Consider the following 17,749-nt stretch of genomic DNA (forward strand, 5'->3'; position numbering starts at 1 on the left):
ATTTTTCAATTTGGTAAAATCTCATGTTGACAAGCCTGAGAATGCAGGTTTAACTCTGAGAGCATAACTGGTACGGACAAATCACCTGCTTTTCAGGAAAATCCAAGTGATGGAAGCCATCAAAAGTATCGAGCGTAGCTTAACACACCGTCAGCTTTTGTGCATCAAAGGGACATGCTTTGTGCGTGACGTACCGTTCTTTCAAGATGCTTCACCCACATATTATGGGCTGTGGCACTGGTCCATTTACGTGTTCCTAACCGATCTGAAATTGCTACTTCGCCCACCAAATGCAATCCGTATATCTGACTTTTCTCTTCAGAAGCTCATCTTTTCAGATTGGCTCTTGATCAGATTCGTTGTAGATCCAGAGAAACTTCTGGGCTGAATCGCCCAACCCAGCTCTTGATCAGAAGATCATCTTTTCAGCCATGTGGGTGTGAGCGTGTATGTGCATGCATACAGAGGAGCAATGCAATTTTTACTACTACTATTAGTAACTTCACCCTCAGCGCCATGAATGAACTCATGTGTTGGAAAGTTCTTGCATTGAAACAACACAGCAAATAATGCTGACAAAACTGATTCTTTACACAATCAGAATCTGACAAAAGAGATGCTCAGCATTTCCCAAACAAGGACACTGATACCATTGTATGGAGAAATCAAATCCAAATGCTACCAAAGGCTTCCTCGAGTGCTCTCTTTTTGCTCAGTTCTGCTGTCCATCCGCCTGCCCTCCCGCCTCTCTCTGCTCGGAGCTTCATCATTTCTTCATCATCAGCTGCATAACCATGCAAGTCAGGTCCACCTCCAACTGGGACAGGCTGTGGGGCCATGCCTGTTGGTCGTGGTTGCCCAAGTGCACCTCCAGGCACAGCAGGTGCATACTGCCCCTGTGCAACCCCTGCTTGAGAGCTCTGACCTGTTGTCTGCATAACCAAAATTTCACAGGACAACAAAAGTTCAGTAGTATACATGAAAACAATATTTGAAGTTACTTAATTTACAGAAACAGTCAACTATTTAGAGGAGAAATAGCAGGTAGCCTCCAATGGCAAAGATGGATTCGAGTAAGGCCATAACCACCTATAGAGGCACATTGAAACTTCATCATTGACCCTTATCTGTTGTAAACATGCACTTGGAAAAAATTAACTCAAGCTTGTATGTTAGTGTCAGACATGCAGACGTCAATAAACCAGAAGGCTTGTATGTTAGAACAGTTTATTATTTCAAATATCACAAGAATATTGTGAGGTACTTAATGTTAAAGTTTTATTTATTTATTTATTATTTTTTACTTCATTTAATGCATCAATACAACAGATGTTTAAGAAAGGAAAAACTGTACATCTCATTTAATGATAAAATATAATGTATAAGTTGAAAATGTCAAGAAATCAGCTCCTCCATTGTAAACATGACTTGGAGATGCAGAGAACAAACTTGAAAGACCCGGAATGTAATGTGCATGTGTATAATCCAAAACTGTGTTTTGTTTTTTGATAGAGAATCCAAAACTGCTAATTCTCAAGCGTCCAGAACTTAGAACACCATTTTAAAGCATACATGTTTTCTATCAATATTTTAAAGTGCAATTTTGTTTGCATCTTCAAATTCTAATATCTTGTTACTAAAGCTTTATATTTAAAAATTAAGCAATAATTTTTTCACAAATTTATAGATTTCATGGATGAAACACATCCACATTATCTAATTTGTGATTTTAAGTAAATGCGAAGGAAGTATCCTGCATCCTGGGTATGTCCAAAATGAGTTGTTCTTGCTTGAGCAGAAAAGAAAAAATAAAGTGAAAAAACAAGGACCATAGAGTGTAGGGATCCATCCAACCACTCAGACATTGAAAAATTGGTACAAGTGTCAAATTCAACAGGGGCTTATTTCATCTTCCAAACATAAAGCCAAATAAGTACTCAAAATAACAGGTTTTGTGCACTACATTCCAAATTGTTATGCTGTGTGGCCTCTGACACCATTCAAACGAACATTGGCATGGGTAAAATCCTCTAGAAAAAGAGAAGAGAAACGAAGCTTCTCTGTTTAGTGTAGTGTAATCTAGGGAAAGAAATCAGAACTCCACACACTAAGAGAAATAAAAGAGGACAGAGAAAAAATTGAAATTCACGAGGACAAATCTGGAAAAGCAAAATACCATTATGGACAAAAGAGACTTCAAAAGAGAGAGCGCGGAACTCTCTCTTTTATATAAGGTATATGGATATGATCTTTAAAAAAGCACAAAACTAAGGTTCTTTTGGATGTCTTTCTTCTTCAAGTTTTTATATGGAAGGTGTTTTGTGTGTCTGATTACATGTTGAGGCCACGGTTCTCCTCTTATCTTCCTTTTGGGTGAAATTTAATACAATTAGTGACCAACTTGAAGCCGGTGTAACAACCATAAAATGAAAACTGAGTCTGATGATGCTTTACAAAGTTCATTAGCCAATGCTAGTCCCCATTATCCAGGGTCTTGGGCAGCATCAGGAATGGACTGGATATGGACCTAACCTCTGACATTGTTTGCACAACGTGGCTGCTTTCAGATTCAAACCCACCTTCTCATGCTTAGCCCAAATCTGTACCATCACACCAAGTAATAGCACCATGATGTTTTTACATGGTACTAAATAGTAATACTAGAAGTATATTTAATATTGCCTAATCCAGAGCTCTCATTTCCTTCTTCCTCTCCCCATATAGTGAATCTCGTGAGCTCCACCTAGCCTTTCCTTATTCTCAACCTCTTAACCCTTCACATAACACTACAATTTCTCATGAACAATCTCATCCTTCCCAAATAAGCTCTCTGTTGAACTCCATCCAACAGGAACTGGCTTCCTCTGCTATTTTCCTTATGAGGCAGGAGGCCTCCAACTTGAGCTCTTCCCTCTGGAAGTTGACCTTGTCCAAGCCAGATGGAACTATTGCCTGACCATTCATTTCCAATTCCCCATTATTGAATCCATCAAACTAGAATATGAAATATGACAATATATGAATATTGAGAAATGATACTTTGGCTTTAAAAAATTAAACATAACAGTATTATTTAATGTATTAGATGGGATACTTGTATGAATATCCATGCTTTGGATCACAAGAGAGTTATATTCTCCTTTCCTATATCTCTGTCCATGTTTGTATCCTTACCTGGGCATCTTAGGTTTGGAATAACTTCCTTTCATACCATCACTCTTCTAATTTAGGCCGCCTCATTTGATTACGACCAAATACAGTAAGTATCTAATCTCATCAATACATACAAGAGAGACCTGCAGTACATCTCTCTTGCAATCCCTTTTTCCTCCAAATATTAACAATCATGCTTAAGCCATTCTTCTTGCCTCACAACCCTGGCTACTCGTTTTTAGTTTTCCCTTCTCATGAAGGTCAGTTCACTGTTGCTAATAAAAAAAGATCAGTTCACTGTCTGCTCTTCTGAACTTCATTTACAAAATTGTTTTCTTGCAACTTCTCTCCAGTCCTTTTGGCATCTTCCTTGGTCTCTGTGCACCTAAATTCTAAACATTCTTCAGGGAATGTTATTGATATTAACTTCCTACTTCTCGGTCACTAGCCTTGAAAGATTTAATATTCAGCCACCACTACCATCTGCCTTCGAAACCAGAGTCTACCCCACATGTTTTATGCAGCATTTCTTTTCATGCTATCTGGTTTCTAGTGTCTACCCTACTACAACTCCCTTGCTAACCTTTTGACAGTGGCTAACTTGCTCAGTGTTCAGGAACTCACACCCTTGATCCCTTGTTTAAACCCTTCATCTGCTGCACCTTATGGTTTACATGGCAGACCAGGAACACTGGCATCTACAAACCATCATCAATCACACCTGGCCCTACTTTCCTCATCAATAAAATTGACCTTAGCACTAATTTTATACATTTCAACCCTTCACATTGTATCCTGTTTACTACAAGGTCTAGGTGTTCAAGACTGCTATCAGTCTTGATCACTAAGAAGTTTCGGATTCGATGAGAAGAGAAAGTGAAGAAGTAGAAGAAAGAGTGGTGAGAGAGCAGTAGAACACAGATTTTGAGGAGAACAGAATGTCAATGTTCTGCCGCCGCCACTTTAATTTAATATATATATGTTATGCTAGTTACATGAAAGGACATATCTGCCCTTGGTGTTTACATCATAACTGCTAACACATAACAAACAATATAAAACTGAAAAATAAATAGCAACTAGGAATAACAGAATAACAAATTGACCACAGCTGTGACTAGATACATTCTACCCTACGGACAGAGTGGGACTACAGCTGTGGGGCCCACATCAATGTTCTCTACACTCCCCCCCAAGTTGGGAGTATATGTTCATCATTCCCAACTTGGATAGACCCGCTTCTAGTTTCTTTCTTGATACGGCTTTAGTGAGGATGTCTGCTAGTTGCATACTGGATGTGATGTAAGGGAGGCATACTTCTTGAGATGAGACCCTCTCTCGTACAAAGTGATGGTCAACTTCAATATGTTTGGTTCTGTCATGCTGTACTGGATTATGTGCTATATTAATGGCGGCTTGATTATCACAGTACAGCATCAGGGGCTTCTCATAATCAATACCCAACTCTTCAAGTACTGATTTCAGCCATAGGATTTCAGCAACTCCGTTAGCCATTGACCTGTATTCAGCTTTAGCACTAGAGCGGGAAACAACACTTTGTTTCTTACTCTTCTAAGAGAAATGTTACCTCCCACAAGGGCACAATATCCAGAGGTAGACCTCCTGTCATCAGCACTCCCGGCCCAATCAGCATCTGTATAGACCTCCACCCTCATGTGATTATTGTTCTTGAACAGTATACCTCTACTTGGGCATCACTTCAAGTATGCTAATATTCTCTCTGCTGCAAGAAGATGAATAGTTCTAGGGGAATGCATGTACTGGCTGACAACACTGACTGCATAACTGATATCTGGCCTAGTGAGGCAGAGATATAGGAGCTTTCCAACCAACCGTTGGAACATAACTTTGTCTTCAAGAAGCTCCCCACTCTCGGCACTAATCCTGTGGTTCTGTTCAATTGGTGTATCTGCAGGCTTGACGCCTAATTTTCCAGTTTCTGCCAACAGGTCTAGGACATATTTCCTTTGAGAAATAAAGATCCCTTGTTTGGACCTAGCAACCTCAATACCCAAAAAATACTGGAGTACACCAAGGTCCTTCACCTCAAATTCTTGATGAAGAAGCTGTTTAAGAGACTCAATCTCATGGCTATCATTCCCTGTGACCACAATATCATCAACATATACTGCCAGTAGTGTCAAAGAGGATTCCACCCTCTTGATGAATAGGGTATGATCTGACTGGGCCTGTACATAACCAAATTTCACAAGAGCTAGTATGAATCTATCGAACCAAGCCCTAGGTGACTGTTTCAAACCATACAAAACCTTGTTGAGCCGGCATACCTTCTTACCTATTTCTGCATCATAGAATCCAGGAGGCAAACGCATGTCACTTCTTCCTGCAGATCTCCATTCAGAAAGGCATTTTTCACGTCCATTTGGTATAAAGGCCAGTGTGACTTGCTGCAAGGGACAATAGGACTCGAATAGTAGTCATCTTGGCTACCGGTGCAAAGGTCTCCAAGTAATCTATGCCATAAGTTTGTGTAAACCCTCTTGCATACCTCTCAATAGATCCATCTGCATTATGCTTCACCGTAAATACCCATCTGCATCCAACTGGTTTCTTTCCTTTGGGCAAATCAACTACCTCTCAAGTGTTGTTTTTCAACAGGGCATCCATCTCAACTTGCATTGCATCTTTCCATTCAGGGACAGATAGGGCTTCTTGCACTGTTCTTGGAATGGGGACATTGGAAATGGAACTAAGGTAGGACCTGTAGGTAGGAGATAGGCGATCATAGGATAAAAAATGGGAAATACAGTGGGCTGTAGATGTGGTACAATGTCGTTTCCCTTTATGGACTGCAATCGGAAGGTCAAGATCATCTGTAGGGGAAGTCTCTGTGGGCTCTGGGACTGTAGTATTTGGACCAGGAGCCGTAGATGAGATTGGAACTGGCCTGGACTACTGATGATCATGATCAACCTGCCTGCACCGCTTGTGATAAACCTGCAACTCCTGATCTCTCTGACCTCCCTCACCATTGCAGCTCTCCCTCAACTCCTGATCCCTCTAACTACCCTCACCATTGCAGCTCTCATCACCCAATGGAATAGGTAAAGGAACTGCCCCACTCTCACTGCTCTCCCCCTGAAGACAAGAACTCAAACCCCCACTCTCACTGCTCTTCCCCTGAGGGGAAACCCGAGGATAATAGGGTGTTCCCTCAAAGAAAGTGACATCCATGGAGACAAACTTCCTCCCGGAGACAGGATCATAACAGCAATAACCCTTTTGAGTTTGTGCATAACCAAGGAAGATGCATTTGGAGGCTTTGGGTTCGAACTTGGAGTGATGAGGTCCGAGAAGCTGAACAAAGCAAGTACAACCGAATGTCTTAAGAGGAATAGAAAACAAGTCCTCACGTGGGTGTAGGAGGGGAAAAGGAGATCGCATATCAAGGACCCTGGAAGGGACCCGATTAATAAGGTATACCGTCGTGAGGATAGCATCACCCCGGAAGCGAATAGGAACATTGGAAGTAAACATGAGGCTTCTAGCCACTTCCAAAATGTGCCTATTCTTCCTTTCGGAAACTCCATTCTGCTGATGTGTATGAGGGCAAGAGCTCTGGTGGATAACCCCATGATGAAGAAGATAAGATGTCGATGATTTAGCAAAGTATTCCTTTGCATTATCAGATCTGAGAACTTTGATCTTGGCATCAAACTGGGTTAGGATCATTTGGTGAAAATTTTGGGTTAGGGAAGGTACCTCATCTCGTGAATGCATGAGATAAACCCAAGAAAAACGGGTATGGTCATCAACAAATAACAAAAAATATTTGTACCCACCCATGGAAGGGATATGATAAGGCCCCCAAACGTCAGTATGCACAATATCAAAAGAATTATCACTCATTTTATTACTCAATAAATAAGGTTTTCTACAGTGCTTAGCAAACTCACAACTTTCACACTGCAATTGAGACAACTCAATAGACTCAAATAAAGCAGGAAATAGACTCTATAAAGATCGAAAAGACAAATGACCTAATCGGTTATGCCAAAGCATAACCGGACTCACACTTTGAGAAACAAAAGACATCTTCTCAACTGACTCTCCCTGACAGAACCACTCCTCGAGCAGATAGATCCCAATCACCTTCTACGTCTCCAAGTCCTGAAAAACACATCGGTCAGGGAAGAAGGTTACTGAGCAATTCATATGCTTGGTAATACTACTGACTGAAAGAAGGTTAGTATCAAGCTTAGGTACATGCAAGACAGATGACAGGGAGATAGTATTTGAAGGCTTGATGTCACCCTTCCCAGAAATAGGAACCAGGGAGCCATCAGCAATAGATACCTTATCCCTACCAGAAGACAAATGGTAAGTAGTAAACAATGAAGGCAAGCTAGTCATGTGATCAGATGCACTTGAGTCTATTACCCAACAAGGTTCAGTAGTACCTGGAGCTGAGGCATGATAGGCTGAAGCTCGAGTACCTGAATGGGCGAAGGCAGATGTGGCAGGGGCTGATGGAGGCAGCGGTGGCTGAGCTGAATTTCCAACTTCCTTTTTCAAGCCGCATTAGGGCAGCTCGAACTGCAGCTAAGGTCTCCAAAGATGTTCCTTTTGTGCCAGATGAGGATGCTGAATCAGTGTTCACGGCTACATGAGTAGTGCCCTTCTTGTTTCTCAACTTCGCAGGGACCAAGTGAGGATGCAGTTTCCAACATGTCTCTTTTGTATGTTTGGGCTTCTTACAATGTTCACATACCACATCCTTCTTGTCTTCCTTCCTCCCGTCCTTCTCTGAATCACCCCCTGATTTGGGTGTAACCGCTACAAAGGCTGGTGTGGGTGGCTGAGGTTGCATCATAACCTTCATTTTGGTCTCTTCACTGTGTACAAATGAGTATGCCTGAGAGAGAGTCACATTGTCTCTAGTCAAAATCTGTTGCCGGACAATATCATAATCTGAATTTAAGCTTGCCAGAAACTCAAATACCCGGTTTGTCTCAACCTGCTTTCTATATATATGTGTGCATCTCTGAGACTCTCCCACTCAAGAGTCTCTAAGTGATCAATTTCACGCCACAGGGACTGCAAGGTAGAGAAATATACTGAAACCGGTCTCTCTCATTGTCTAAGATTTTTCACTTCACATTTCAATTCATATGCTCTGGCAACATTAAGGGGTTGGGAATAAGTTTCTTTCATAACATCCCATATCTCCTTAGCTGTCTTTGCCCACAAATAATTCCGGCTAATATGAGGCTGCATAGAATTACACAGCCATGTCATAACCAAGTAGTTTTCTTGCATCCATTTGGTATATGTCGGGTTTCCCTCGGGAGGTTCTTTCATGTCTCCCAAGAAGTACCCTAATTTACCTCTTCCACCAATAGCCATCATGGCTGATTGGGCCCATTCCAAATAGTTTGATCCATCAAACTTTACGGTGGTAATCTGACCACCCATCTCAGAAACACTACCATAACTGATGTTCCCAAGGCTGCCTTCTACCTGATTTTTAAACTCCATTTCTGTCAAGTCTCCAAACTGCACTTGAACTACCAATCTCAATCAAAATAGTATAGGCTTGATCTGTATTCTCAGCGTATGTGCATAAAACTGAGATAATTCTGATTTGAAACCAACTAGCCAACACAACAGTAGCTGTTCGTAGAGCTCTAACCCCTTAGGACTCTGAGAACAGCTTAAAAAAATGTGATATGCTTGCAGTAGGATTTAATCAGTCCTTAAGTAAACAATTCAGTTGCACAACCCAAACAAAACTGTATAGATAGGCTTGCAGTAGGGTTAATAAGAAACCCTAGAATCTGATCAGACCTACCAATAAACTTAAGGGTAGCTCTAGGTAGATCACATGGTTCAATCAAACACTAGGGCTTGCCGCAAGATCACTTTCAAACCCTAGAGTAGAGAGAAACACAGTTGAGACAGTTTGGTCCAGGGTTTGCTGTAAAACCCTAATGAGTCGAAGAGAGAAAAAACCTAGAATGGTTCGGCCTTCCCCTCTAGATAGGTCCAACCTATCTTCTCTGATAGAACTTCTCTTAGAAAGTAAACTTACAAGGAAAAATTGTTTGCTGCCTTCTAGGCTTACCCGAACCCTAGTCTTCTCCGATCCTTCCTGACCACCAACACTCTGCAACCCTAGCAGGTTTCCAATAGCTGCTAGCACCTCATGCGTTCTCCAAGAATCAGTCTGCGAACTCCTCCTTTTCAGCTTCCAGTCCTAGGAGATTCTCATGTGGTCGGCTGGTATTAGGCTCACATGAGAAACCCTAACTTGGCTCTGATACCATGTAGGTGTTCAAGACTGCTATCAGTCTTGATCACTAAGAAGTTTCGGATTCGATGAGAAGAGAAAGTGAAGAAGTAGAAGAAAGAGTGGTGAGAGAGCAGTAGAACACGGATTTTGAGAAGAACAGAATGTCAATGTTCTGCCGCCGCCACTTTAATTTAATATATATATGTTATGCTAGTTACATGAAAGGACATATCTGCCCTTGGTGTTTACATCATAACTGCTAACACATAACAAACAATATAAAACTGAAAAATAAATAGCAACTAGGAATAACAAAATAACAAATTGACCACAGCTGTGACTAGATACATTCTACCCTACGGACAGAGTGGGACCACAGCTGTGGGGCCCACATCAATGTTCTCTACACAAGGTTTATTTGATTTCTTTGCCCCCTAGTGCCCTGCATAAAGTAAATTTTGATGGCCTTTCCATTGAAGTCCCTTCTTCCTTTGACATTGGGTATGTGATCACAAAGACAACTTCATCTTTGGGCTTTGTGATTATCTCAGGTTCACTTCACATCCAGCTGGTTGACATAGGTGACAATTGGCATGATATTTACTTTGTTCCCACAGTTCATCTATGTTGTTTATGGTAGGAAGGAGGCTTATCTTATGTTGTTTCATTACCATGGGATTTACAAGAGTTGCTATGGGCCATCAAAAACATCATCTTGAAATATTGATCTATGATTTTATTGATCAATATGTGTTTCATTAGTTTTTTATTCATTTCATCAAATTAAAAGGACACAAACCATTCTGAGATAAGGTGGAGCTGTTCTTACTCATTTTTTTATTGGTAACGATGATTTTTTATTACATGAATAAAAGAATGAGTTATATGCAGTAAAACAGTCGGTCAAAACCCTTATTACTCAGATATAACGTGTCTCATTTACATAGGGAAGGTAATCTGGTAGCTGATCATTAAGCATTCATTGTTGGAATTGCCCCAAACATTATAGTTTGGGTGATATAGAAGAGGACATGACAGTGATTTGAAGGAAAGCTGATGTGCTTAACCTTAGAAAAGAGTCAGTAAGAAGGTCCTGAATTAGATCAGAAAGATAAGTAGACATATATCCTGCAAACGTAATGATTGGCTAATTGCATTGACATGCAGTGATTGGTAGTTCAAAGTCTTTATCTTGGGCTGAGGTGGAGAACAAGCCAATCACTCTTAGTAGATGGTCTGACCAGTGATGGAGACATTGAACTGCTGGAAGTTAAAACTTAATACAGACAGTAACCATCAAAAACAAGGAAAAAAACAAAATGTAGATGGTGCATCCATGTTGAGCAGCAGTGCAGGCTGGGGTCTTTAAAAAGAGTGAAGGTAAGGTTTGTATTGCGTCTCTATGGGAGGAAATTGTGGCCTTGTTGGGAAGACCATAATCACAACTCATTGAGTTTCTTAATATGAAGACGCCTTGGTGCATTTTAGATGGTACACTCAACTTCTGATTATTAAAATCTAGTACAAAGTAGAAAATCTTTTTGCTTAATTAACTAGCAGCAACATGTTGATAAAAAAACAATGGCAGAACTATGATGGTGAAGTCATATTGGTTTACATATTAGAAGCAAGCCAAAAGGTTGAACATTTTACCTCTAGACAAGCTCAAGCTCTCAAAACGAAGACATGATAATTTATGACCTCAATCCTAGGATAATAAAAAAAGGAAACTTGTGCTAAATATGTTCTGAGCGTGAAATAATCAGGAGAGAAAAGAAAATAATTAATGTGATGCAGATTCTATATGAACTCTTGGTAGTTCCAGAAAAGAAGTGTTGTGCAATCATCACCAATGCTAACTCTACAAATGATTAACCATAAACAATAAAATCATCTCACCACATCAACCACATCAGCTTGTGCAGGCTGTCCCTTGCTTGCTGCCAAAGCTGCTGCCAGTTCTTCAGCCTGAACAAAGGATCTACCACAGTTAGAATAAGGAGAGTGACAAATGGGATTCAACACAGCCTACAGTTTGCTAAGATTAGCATCATATCTTACTATCTTCAAAGCATTTACAGCATAGTAGTTATATTATGTGATGGATAAAAAATATAACCTAAAATCATTTTTGAACTTGAGAATTAGAGAGGGACTAAAAGAAATTATGAATTACCTTACGAGCTCGGGCATTAATTATCTGCTCGGCATTTTCTTCCTGATACTTGGCAATTTTCGCTTCAATAGCAGGGACATCTATTCCTTCGATCAAATTGAAAGCTATAGAGGAAAAAATTGGTCAGAACAACAATCTTAAGTTCGGTATATCAGTGAAAAAACGAAGGGAAAAAAATCCTAATAGAATTACTCATATCCTCCACTTCCTCCAAGTAATCATTATATTCTCTCAAAGATGGGAAATCCTCTTCTCTCTTATTATATCTGTGAAATTGAAAACAAAGAAAAGGCTCCACAATTAGAGCTTAAATACTTCAATTAGTTGCAGAAAAAAAAAACTTCAATTAGTTTGCAAATGATTCATTTCATTTTTAACACGGTCACCAGACCTATGATTTGCAATCAATTATTGACCCAAAATTGGTCTATGCAACTTCAACTAAATCATATACGAGATTATACTAGAAAAAAGCATCGTACGAACTGAAGGAGTAGAAATCAAAGTTTGTCAAAACGACCCAGAACACAAATCAAATAAAAATGAATAAAACAAAGGAAAAGAGGAGGCATAAGCACCATTTCGCCTTGATTTTCATTGATGTCGCAAACTGGGTGTCATGGGAAAAGCAAGTAGAGAAAGAGAGAAGGGATCTTACATGTTGGCAATCCTCCTACGGATGGCTATCTCCTTAGTATAGGAATTAGTTCCGGAGGCCACCACCATGGTTTCTCTCTGCCCTTCTTCTCACTACCTCTGCATTCAAGATTGACGAGCCTTGCTAAGCTGATGGTTGCTGCAATGCTAACTGCATTACACGGCCCAATAATCACCGGGACGGGAAATGTCGGGCAGAAGAAGCAGAGAAACCTGTAACCAAATGAAAGATGTTCTCTTGAATAAATTGTTATCAACTGATCGAATACTGAAGAGACAGATAAAGGAGAGAGATTTCTAGTATACAGAAGTTATCCACGGCAACCTTGACGGCTGATGGCGATGATAGCTTTCCTCTCTTCTTCTCTTTCTCTCCTCCTCTCTATTCCTCTGTGAAATCTTCTACTACTCTTCCGTTCGCCTCACTTGGAGGTCTGCTTGAGCTTTGGGAACTTGGGTAGACGGAGATGAGACGGTGACGGAACTGACATCGTTAGATTGATAAAAGAAAGGGAATTGACGGGATAGAATGGGGAAAACATGTAAAGATGTGCGACAAAAAGATCCTAAAGGAACGGAAGGATTTACTTGATGAAATCAACGATCGAGTTTGAACCGTACGATTGAATCGATATTCCGAGAAAACACTACGAAGTACGACGAGTCCACTAAAATACCGAGAAGGCATGATTATCTATGGTACTGGAATGTTTGATACCGGTATAACCGTATAAGGGGCTAAGTCTCATACGCCCCCAAAAAACAGGGGATTTCTACTATTTACTCAAAAAAGAAGAGAAACCCCGTCTACTGCACGGGTCTTCGCTGGTACAAGTCTAGAATACGAGAACCCTCTGCGAAAAGTACAATTTTCCTTTTCCGGTTTCACAGCGTTCATTAACGCGAATCGGCCGCCTTGCAAATGCTCCCCTCCAAATCACTGTAAAACATTCTTCCTGCAGTCTTCTCAAACCCTAGAAACCCGCAATCACTTGGGTCCCGTACAGCGTTTCTATTTATTTTCGCAGCTATCAGTACGTGCATCATCTTCTCTCTCTCTCTCTCTCTCTCTCTCTCTATATATATATATATATATAGTTTTCTTTTTTTTTTTCTTTTTTCAAACTTAATTTCGAGAATCCATTCTCTTTACAGTGTAATCTGCAACGTTTAGCCATGCGGTGTTATTATATCCCATTTATTTACTCCAAGTTTTATGTGTGCCTTTGAAGCTCGAACCCTACTTCGTATGATGCATTATGTGGAGCATTTTTTGTTTTGTTAACTATGGGTTTTAGCTTATAAATCTGAAGCGGTTGATCGGGGGAAGCAAATTTAGACGTGGGTTTTAACTTTTGGAACGGTTTTTATGTTGAGGAGCTGCTTTTGTTTGGTTTTCTCGATCATGGCGTTACCTGGACTTGTTAAATCGCTATTTTCTAGCTCTTTGGCCTTGGGGTTTTATCTGTGGATGCAATTTATCTACTTGGTTGTGATAATTACTGTTTTATGCCTCTTAGGTTTGTAGCATGTGTTGAAAAGAGAAGATGAATTCGTTTTCTGTTACTCGGAAGAAAACCCCCTTTCAAAAGCACAGAGAGGAGGAAGAAGCCAAGAAGAAGGCATGTTTTTATTTTCCTTCCCCCGCCCCCCTTCCGGTTAGCTGTCGGTTCTCAGTAAGTGTGACTTAAGTAATTAATACCTCTGGACTATTGGCTTTGCAGAGAGCGGAGGATGAAACTGCACGCTTGTATGCGGAATTTGTAGAGTCATTCCAAGGGGATAATACGCCTGGGTCAAAGACATTTGTTAGAGGAGGAACAATCAATCCCAATGAGAAACTGAAGGCTGATTCTGAAGGTTAGTTTTTGCATTTTAAGGAATTTTTTCTTCACTAGAAGTTTTCCTTTTAAGTATTATATTTTATTTAATTTCGCTCTATGGATATAAGAGTGATTTTCTATTGAGGGCACATTAATAAAAATATGGGCCTTTTTATTCATTCGACAGCAGGTGGAAATTCCAAAGATGGGGTATCTGTTCCAAAGAAGGGAAGTAGGTAAATGAATGTACTTGTTTTTTAAAGATGGATCTTGGTGTTAGCCATGTTCCATGATTAGAAATGTTATGGTGCACATCTTATAACACATTGTCTTTTCTATGTGGGAAAATTGTATTATAGAGTTGTATCTGTCAGATGAAGCTTGTATTATTTTAGGTTTTTGAGTAGTAGAAAATTGGAATTGGTGTATACTTTTAAGCTCTATATGGATATACCAAGTTTAGTCTTAGATCCACAAGATGCTTGATTTTTCAATTTATTGAGGTTATTCTTTCCTCTGTTTCATTTGGAGATGCAGTTTTGGGTATTCTACTGTTGCTAGAGTCAAAGATGATGAAACCCTGAAACTTCATTGTCTTCTGTACAGTAGTTGGGATGGGCCATTATTTCTGTGGAACATATGAATTTGTTGACCTTCACAGTTCATAGATCATGTAACATTTGCATCAGATGTTCATGCTATTAGCATAATTATGTATTGGGAGATGGATTCTGCAATTGTCCTTTCTATTTTACACTGATTAGATCAATTGTGGTGATATGCACTCTAGAATTGCAACATTTTGTTTATGGATGCTATATGTATCGTGCAATTCTTTAGGGTGGGGATTAATAATTTTTACTTGTAATTTTGAATGTTTCCTTCTGTACACTGTATCCCCTTTTTTCCCCAAAACATGGGGCGTGAGATGCTTTACTGTCAAATTGAGATGAAAGAAAGGAATGTCTATTCCATATATCAATTATCAAGAGAAATGTTGTGTTTTGAATTGCTAAATAGTGTGCTCAATATTGTTTAGTATTCATTTTCTTTCCCTAATGTATTTGTTTTGCTAATTATTTTATTGGTTCCTTGGAGTAGTTATACATTTGTAACGTCTCATCCTCTTGAGAACATGTTCAAATTGTTGGGTTGATGATTCCAAGAAGTACATGGTGTTTTACAACCATTGTAATTGACTTAAAAAGTAAAAAGCATCTGGAGCTCTACATTTGAAATCTCTGATCCTCTTGAAAGCATCTTCAAATTGTTTAGTTGATGATCCTAAAACGTAAATGGTATTTTAGGACCATGTGATTGACCCAAAAAGTAAACAGTCGTCCAAAAATGTTTTTTCTTTCTTGATGGGGAGTGGTCCCCCATAAGCACACAACCAAAAAGGAAATCCCTCTATTGAGGCAAAGACCTTCGATTTTTTTTATCCCCAGCTTCCTGTGAAGGGTTTTACTGCTTGATCAAAAGAGGTAGAGGATTAAGGATTTTGGTCCCATTTTGTTTGGTGCTTAGAGATGGTGAGACTAGTGTTAATCCTAAGATTTTTGGAGCATTGTCTTAAGTGGGTTTAAAAACCCTAATAGACAAGAAGATCTTTCTCAAAGATAAATTCATTTTGATCCAATTGAAATTAAATCGGAGGGGCTGATATATACATGCTGCCTTCTCGAGTGGACAATAGTGTACCGGAGGCATTTGCGTACCTGAGGGAGAAGCTGGCTACTGGCCAGGGCTGTTGCCTAGAAAGCTCATCTGAGAGATTTGTGAAGCAAAATGAGATCAGCCAGCCAGCTTTTTCTACGTCAACCAGGCTAGTTGCTATAGCTCTATGCATGACTTGGAACTAGAGTCTTCACAATGAAAGGCTATGTTGCGCTGCCCAATATTTGAGCCTTCTTTATTGCTTCAAACCAATTGTTCAGGGACAATCCTCCCCCTTCTTGCCTTCTTGGTCATGTCATTATTCTCTCCTTCCATTGAAAGTTGCTTCTCAAATGTGTCTTCTGTGGTTAGTTCCAGTTTAGGTGCAGGTTCCATCCTCCTCCTGGTTAGAAATTTAGAATCCTCTAGTAGATGTGTTTATGAATGGAAGCCCAAGGACACAAGGGGAGATGCAGGGGAATGAAGTAAGTATGGAGAAAGTAAGCTCAGGAAGGTATAAGGTGGCTAATAAATTGGGGATTTATCTGGTGGATAAAAGGGAAGAAGTGGAAAGTTAGAAACCTTCTGCGTCCCTTACCTCTTTTATCTAAATCTAATGAAATCTTTTGTGTTGCTGATAAAAAAAAGTTAGAAACTTTCTAGGGGAGGAAACTTAACAATGATCTAAAGTGGAAGGGGAGGAATGTTGTGGAGGAAGGCTGTTACAGGAAATTGGGGAGTAGGTAGGGTTCCAATGAAGATTTTGTCTTGGAATGTAAGAGAACTGGGCGGTGCTTGTAAGAGATGCATGGTTAAGGAGACTACCAGGAAGTCTATTCTAGATGTTTTGGTTCCAATTGACTGCAGACTTATTAACTCTCTTTGTGATGCTGGGAACAAAACTTGAGATTTTTTTTTGATAGGAAACAACAACTTTCATTAATCTTAAAATGAGATGTAATACAGCTGTCACCTTCAAAGACATAAGGTGACCCCACATCATATAATCAACTTACAAACAAGCCTAGAATAAAGCTTCCCTAGTAGCCCCCTGCTTTACCTAAAGTGTCAGCCAAAGTATTTGCTGACCTCCAAGTCTATTTAAATTGTGCTCCTAGCTCCCTTGTTGGGTTCAATATTTCCTTTATAGTTTGTCTAAGGGACCAAGTGCCTGAACTATTTGTTTGCATCCAACCTACTACACATTTTGAGTCTCCCTCCATTTCTAATTGTTGAAACCTGACTGTTTAGCCAGTTTTTGCCCTTGGAGGAGTGTCAATACTTCTTCTCTAAGTAAGTCACCCAATCCTATTGGGCCAGAGAAAATGGCCAGAGTTCTTCCTTCCAATCTCTAAAAGCACCACCAATTCTAGAGGGACCTGGGTTACCTATAGAATTCAGTTTCACACTACATCGCAGAGGAGGGGATCAATTCTCTTGAATGGTAGGAGACGAAATGGAACCCACTACTATGCTTCATCCTCTAGTTAAATCATCTATAGAAACATCCTTGAATAAATCCAAAGTTTTCAGCCAATGTATGGCCTTGATGGTGATCCCTTCTATAAGTTCAAGTACTGTTCTCACTTGCCCTTGGGAAATCCTGCTATTTCTCTCTCCCCAAACTGCCCACAAGATAACTGCCCTCGTTGTTCTCCACATCACCCTTACCCTCTTCTTTGGTTGTCAGAAGAAAGCTAGAGTAAAAAAAGTCTGCATGTTTGTGGTAGGATTCCACATGCAATCAATGAGAGGAGAGCCAATCCCAAATATGAATAACAAAGGGACAATAGATTAATAGATGATTCAGTCTCACCACTCTTCAAGCAAAGGCTACAGGCATGGGTGGATAAACACCTGTTTGGTCTTTTGTGTTTCGAAGCACATCCAAGTTGTTAATTTTTTGGAGAACCACTTCCCAACTAAAGGCCCTCACCTTTGGAGGTACCTCACCCTTGGCATTTTGTTGTATCCAAACACCATCATTTACTTTTACTTTGAAAAACATGT

At 39.9% G+C, this 17,749-nt stretch overlaps 2 protein-coding genes across 6 annotated transcripts in view; one reads left to right on the top strand and one right to left on the bottom strand.

The window, feature by feature from the left end:
• Positions 1-531: 531 nt before the first annotated feature.
• Positions 532-13,152, bottom strand: LOC148843462 (cyclin-dependent kinase-activating kinase assembly factor-related / CDK-activating kinase assembly factor-like protein). 2 transcript variants are annotated; one of them, XM_088957801.1, is made up of 6 exons: positions 12,586-13,152; positions 12,262-12,473; positions 11,796-11,869; positions 11,604-11,707; positions 11,327-11,395; positions 532-932 (listed from the first exon to the last, which is right to left on the bottom strand). In XM_088957801.1, exons 2-6 carry the CDS (start codon positions 12,327-12,329, stop codon positions 666-668), a joined length of 582 nt encoding a protein of 193 aa, XP_088813927.1. In that variant the 5' UTR covers positions 12,330-12,473; positions 12,586-13,152; the 3' UTR covers positions 532-665. The 2 variants fall into 2 exon arrangements, with proteins under 2 accessions (XP_088813927.1, XP_088813928.1); XM_088957802.1 differs by having other exon boundaries at positions 12,567-12,774.
• A 3-nt stretch (positions 13,153-13,155) lies between these two features.
• The window catches only part of LOC148843463 (protein RRC1-like), a 33,662-nt gene continuing 29,068 nt past the window's right edge, over positions 13,156-17,749 (top strand). Inside the window, exons 1-4 of one of the 4 annotated variants that reach the window (XM_088957800.1) lie at positions 13,156-13,294; positions 13,781-13,882; positions 13,985-14,120; positions 14,274-14,319. In XM_088957800.1, coding sequence (XP_088813926.1) covers positions 13,808-13,882; positions 13,985-14,120; positions 14,274-14,319 — 257 coding nt within the window. In that variant the 5' untranslated portion in view covers positions 13,156-13,294; positions 13,781-13,807. Of the gene's footprint in view, positions 13,295-13,780; positions 13,883-13,982; positions 14,121-14,270; positions 14,320-17,749 lie in introns of those variants that run through there. The other 3 variants (XM_088957798.1, XM_088957799.1, XM_088957797.1) reach the window with 3 other exon arrangements.

Source organism: Nelumbo lutea, chromosome 8 (assembly GCF_056320005.1).
Source record: "Nelumbo lutea isolate HS-2025 chromosome 8, American lotus-T2T, whole genome shotgun sequence".
Classification (NCBI taxonomy): Eukaryota; Viridiplantae; Streptophyta; class Magnoliopsida; order Proteales; family Nelumbonaceae; genus Nelumbo; species Nelumbo lutea.